The sequence below is a fragment of the Melanaphis sacchari genome, unplaced genomic scaffold, assembly GCF_002803265.2.
Source record: "Melanaphis sacchari strain LSU unplaced genomic scaffold, SCAv2.0 Contig40_pilon_pilon, whole genome shotgun sequence".
Classification (NCBI taxonomy): Eukaryota; Metazoa; Arthropoda; class Insecta; order Hemiptera; family Aphididae; genus Melanaphis; species Melanaphis sacchari.
The window spans coordinates 1,712,710-1,718,554 of NW_020271264.1; the positions used below are offsets into that span (position 1 = coordinate 1,712,710).

Genomic DNA, 5,845 nt, shown 5'->3' on the forward strand with positions numbered 1-5,845 from the left:
GCAATTTAAATTCAAAATAATATGTAAAATAAATATTTATTATATTTAGTATACAACTTTAATAAGCTTATATAAATGTATATGTATCTAATAGAAAATAGAATCATTATTATGATATTACATATTATAAAGTACTGTGTAATTCAACGAACCGATTACGCCTTGAAATTGTTTGCGAATATTAAAACTTAATTTTGCATTTTTGTGTGTATAATGTGCATATACTATATAGGCATTTGTATCACTCAAAACCATAATAATTTTTATTATTATAAAAATGTCAATACTGTTCTTTTTTCTTTTTTTTATTTTAGAACTTCCAGCAAAAAACTATTATAGTTCGACAATTATAAAATATAAATATGGTATTGAATTTGAAACAAGATGTAAATAGAATATGAATAATATAGATAAAAATACAGTATGTGATAGTAATAACATAATCCAAATAAAATAAAATTAACATGCCTAATAATAAATACTAAAGGTCCTTACACACTAGGCGAATAGTTCGCGCGCGGACGCGATTTAAAATCGCCTCGAATTATATTCGCTAAAACACAAAGCTTACACACTATGCAATTTTACGCGGTTAAAATCCGCGCCAAATCATCATTACCTCGTGGTTAGTCATTCTGCATGGTCTTGCTACCGTTCGTGCGTTAAAGTTTTTTATTTATAAATATAATTTATTATTAAAAAATGGTTTTTTTGAGTCGCGCTCAGACTGTGTGCCTTGCTTATATATTATATAAGAAAAAACAGAATAAACGAACAAATAGACGTTATTGGGTCCATCCCCTTAACTTGAAAAGGCCACGTGAAGGCCAATTTCAAGTAACATTTATGATGTTAAGATCTCATTCAGATGAGTTCAAAAACTACTACCGTATGTCAATTTCATCATTTGATGAACTGGTAAGTAAAATTATTATTATTATCACATGAATATATATTAAAATGAAAATTATTATTTTAAATCTTAGTTATCACGTGTTAAGCATAGATTGCAAAAAGAAAATACAATTCTACGCAATTCAATACCACCCGAGGAAAGATTGTCAGTGACATTAAGGTAAAATAGTTAAACTACATAAATATTTTAAGCAGTGCGTATACAAATTTTTTTCTGAGGGGGGATCTGTAAAAGAAATTTTAATGCACAAAAAAAATAATATTGTAAGATAAATTTTTATTCTGTCCTAAAAGGCCATGGGGGATTAATCCATAGATCTCCCATTGAATTGTTATGTACACAAAATCAAAACTATAAATTAATTATTAAACAAAGCCACATTTGATTATATAGGTAATTATATTTATTAATTATTTGTTAATTATGAAATAAAAATACATAGAAGTCTTAGCTCTTGAATATATTCTTTAAATATTCAAATCATACTTATACCTATTAAATAACTATTATTGAACAAAATACAAAAAGGTGCACACCCATGTAAAATAGTTGTAAATACAAAACAAAAGTTCTAAAATAAAAGTAAGGATTTACGTTTAGCAGCCTTAGTTTAAATAATATTATTTAAAAAAATGTAGAAAACACTTAGAAAAAGTAATTATGAAATAAATATAAAATGTACTGGTGTTTTAGAATATAAATGTAAATAAATTAGGATTGTCTAAAATATAATAAGTAAAATAATATTTAAATATTAAAAAAAAATATATAAGTTCTAATAAATTTAAATATTAGTATAGTTAAAACCGTTTGAATACGATGATGACTGAAATGTAGATTGCATTGCAGGATTAGTAATAGGATACATTGCAGGTTCCGATAATGACTGCGAATATGAGTTGGTTTGGTATAACTGGCGATGTAATGCTGTATTATCTTGAGGAAGCGTTTTTACTCTTTGTATGGTGTTTATTAGCTCAACGTAGAGCATTGGCTTTTTGTCTTCACCGACAGATTTCATTTGGGGCAAGAGCGACAATAAAAATAATTTATCTGGGTCGGATTCTTCTTCTTTTTGGCTGTTTAAAGATTTCAATAATTCTTCTTCAAAATTAATATTTTTTTTTTTACGTTTTTTTATAGTTTTTAAATTTGTAAGTGCTTCATCGGAAGAAGCACGCATAGACTTTTCATTTGCATCAATGAAATCCCCTTCCACCGTTTCATCATGTTCCTTATTATTGCCTTGTTCGTCCTCTGTTTCTTCCTCATCATCGCTATAATTTCCCTCTGTTCTAAAATGCATAATTTATTATAAATTAGTAAATCTCAATAAATATTCAAGGATAATTGAAGTACTTAATAGTACTAGTATTTACCTTCTATTTTCCATAGTTGGTCGCAAAAACTCTAAAATTTCTGAGTATACGTATTTTTTTTTTTTATTCGCTGCTTGGCCTGATTTTGTCACACATTTTTTTTTATAAGTATCCCTCAAATTTTTCCATTTTTTCTGCAGTTCAATAACTTCAAAAGTTTTAAAGTACCAATTAGATGAATTTTTCTTTTCAAAGAGGGGTCGAAGTCAAAAATCGAATCATTATTAGTATTCCGAAAAGGAATGACAGACACAAAAATAAAAAACACATATCATTGTAAAATCAATACATTCATAATCACCCCGTTCAGAATCTAATAAAAAAAAATTATTTATTGTTTAAAATATCTAAAAAATTTATGAATTATATAACTTATCTTATGTTATAATATTAAAAAACGATCAACATTTTATTTTAATGCACAGAAATGTTTTAAACGATTCCGCGTAAAAATGATATTTTAGTTCTAGTGTCATACTTTTGAACAATTTTTAGGTTAGATTAATATATTTTGATGATGATCTATTAAAAAATTATTTATTTTCTTTAAATTTATTATTTACATCCAATTGTCCCCACGTCCAAACGGCCAACGTCAATTTGTCCTTATTCGAATAAAATTATAATAAATTATGTAATTTCTTAATGTGTAATAAATAATAATAAAATAAAATAATAATTCATAAATAATAAATAATTTATTACTTCAATAATAAATGTATAATGTATAATATGGTGTTTAGAACAAAAGAAAAAAACACGTACAACTAAAAAAAAAATTAATTTAATATATTTTTTTTTAATTTACACCTATAGCTTTAATTTTACCAATTTCGGGATGAGAATACAAGTTACAAAATACTCGAGTTAAAAAATTGTAAGTCATAGCCCATAAGAATTTATAATTCTTATTATAGTCTAATTTAACGTCCCGCAAACAAAATTGAAAAACATTTACATGATAATGAGTAATTAAGTCTATTATACCCTGTTTCCGTGGACTCGCGGCTTATGATGATGAATGTTATAAATTACAATAATTTTATGGTTTTTATTTATTTATACTACCTATAATATATTTAAATGATAAATAGTTTTATGTATATGTATAGTATTTATAATTTTCCTTTTTTTAAATTTAGATACTTGGCTACTGGAACAAATTTTTCGTCATTGCATTTCGACTTTTTGATGGGTGTGTCGACTATAGCCAAAGTCATTCATGAAACGTGTGTAGTGTTATGGGACGAGTTACAACCCACTGAAATGACACCACCTACAGAAGAAAATTGGTTGGAAATAGCGGAAGGTTTCTATACAAAGACGCAATTTCCAAATTGCGTTGGAGCGGTCGATGGTAAACACATCAGATTGCAATGTCCAAAAAACAGTGGAACTCAGTACTACAATTATAAACATTTTTTTTCTTTGGTTTTACTGGCGGTTTGCGATTCCAATTATTGTTTTACTGTAATCGATGTGGGTTCTTTTGGGAAAGAAAGTGATTGCAATATTTTTAAACAAAGCCCTTTTGGGAAAAAAGTATATTCCGACAAAATAAACTTCCCTAAAGATAGATGCCTACCTGGAGATGAAGATGGTGTCTCTCAGCCATTTGTACTCGTTGCAGATGAAGCGTTTGCGTTAAGTAAGCGTTTATTAAGACCTTTTCCTGGTAGAAGTTTGAACAACAACAGAAGAATATTTAATTATCGCCTTTCTAGAGCTAGGCAACACATAGAGTGTTCTTTTGGAATTTTGTCCAACAAATGGAGAGTTTTCCATTCTACTTTATTAGTAACACCAGATGTTGCTGTGTCTATAACTAAGGCAGCATGCGTATTGCATAATTTTGTACGTCGTAGGGATGGTTCTAATATTGAGGATACGATTAATTGTGAAATGGATGATATATCAGACAAAATTGGTGTTGGAAATGCATCTTCCAATGCTAAAGATATAAGAGAGTATTTCGTAAAATACTTTAACGACCCAAAATATGCTCTAAGCTGGCAAAATAAAGTTATAGTTTGAATATACATTTATTTTACTTATATAACCTATACTTATTATTTTAACCTTAAATATTATACGGAGTTGTATTGTATCCATAATTTTTAACTTAAGTGTTTTTTTTATTATTATTAACTATTATTTTTTCTACAAATATATTATACTAATTTCATTAACTTCATGTTTACTATGATCTAAACAGTATAAATTCCGTATATAATATAGATTTGGAGAGAAGTAATAATGGTAGATAACTTAAATTATTAATGTTGTACTATTATTTTATAATTTTTATATTTTAATTTTTTAATTACCTAATTAGATTCATTATAATAATATGTACTTATATTATTATTACATTTTATATTATGATACAATTTATGTTATGTTACATTATATTTTTTTTATTATAATTTTAATAAATATTATTACAATTTTTTCAATATATACATCAATAATACAACACAAATATTTATTTTTATGTTTTTTAATTGTTCATGCAAGATATTTTTAAAACTACTATGCCGCGCGTCTTGCGAAGAAAACTTTTATTTCATATTTTGCCAAGATGGATTTCCTCGGTTTTTTAATTTATATATGTATAGTACACCCATTATAATATTAGAAAAGTATTTTCAAGTATAAAACAAATAGGTACCTACCTATTAATAAACTTTTATTTGAATACTTTACAAATCTGTGATGCTCATAACTTATAATTAGTAATAATAGAGTAAATATAATGAATATAGCTATGTTAACCTAAATACTTACTTTTGACTTTTTTCTCGGTTGCTTCAAGCTTGTCAAAATCGTTTAGAGTAGCCTTTGCAATCTTTAACCAGCTCTTTTGTTTTTCAATTTTGTCGTGGTACTCTTTTGATTCTAAGTATGATATGTAGATCACACAATATATTAATAAAAATAAAACAATATAATTATTTAAATAATCATTTTTTTGATTCAGATTGGAGCGGTGAATGTTTTTGTAGAAAAAATTATACTACTTCAAACCACAAAAAAATATATATCTACATAGTAAAATTAAAAAACACCTTTCAGTGTTTAAAAAATACTCACCTAAATTCCAGATTGAGTTTTCTTGAGATATCTCAATAATAAAAGATTCTAGATCAAAACTAGCTGAACTCATATTGAAAAACAATTTAAAATTATAAAAATGTATACTTCAGACGATCAGACGTATGATGTATGTAACGTACTTACCACCAGTAACGATCTATCAATAACTGACCACTAAAATGTAAAATATTAATATTTTGATATTTTAAATTATTTTAAAATATTTAAAATAGAATATTCGCGAAAACGCGCGCGAACAATCGCCCAGTGTGAATAGACCCAGTCAAAACAACGTGTTTAATTTTAGCCGTTTTGGGCGAATGTTCGCCTAAAATTAAACATGCGCGATCGATTGCGGACGATGGCGGATTTTATCCGCTTGCTTTACATAGTGTGAATGGTCTAATTAAATACAAGCTGTTTAATTTTGAGCGAACGTTCGCGGCGATTTAAA

At 26.7% G+C, this 5,845-nt stretch overlaps 2 protein-coding genes across 2 annotated transcripts; one reads left to right on the forward strand and one right to left on the reverse strand.

Moving 5' to 3' along the window:
• Positions 1 to 528: 528 nt before the first annotated feature.
• LOC112597369 lies at positions 529 to 1,079 on the forward strand. The gene is made up of 2 exons (XM_025343392.1): positions 529 to 918; positions 987 to 1,079. The coding sequence occupies exons 1-2, from the start codon at positions 703 to 705 to the stop codon at positions 1,077 to 1,079; spliced, it is 309 nt and encodes a 102-aa protein (XP_025199177.1). The 5' UTR covers positions 529 to 702.
• Positions 1,080 to 1,700: 621 nt separating this feature from the next.
• On the reverse strand, positions 1,701 to 5,845 carry LOC112597368. Its single transcript, XM_025343390.1, has 4 exons — positions 5,389 to 5,845; positions 5,083 to 5,193; positions 2,296 to 2,443; positions 1,701 to 2,211 (listed from the first exon to the last, which is right to left on the reverse strand). The coding sequence occupies exons 1-4, from the start codon at positions 5,459 to 5,461 to the stop codon at positions 1,701 to 1,703; spliced, it is 843 nt and encodes a 280-aa protein (XP_025199175.1). The 5' UTR covers positions 5,462 to 5,845.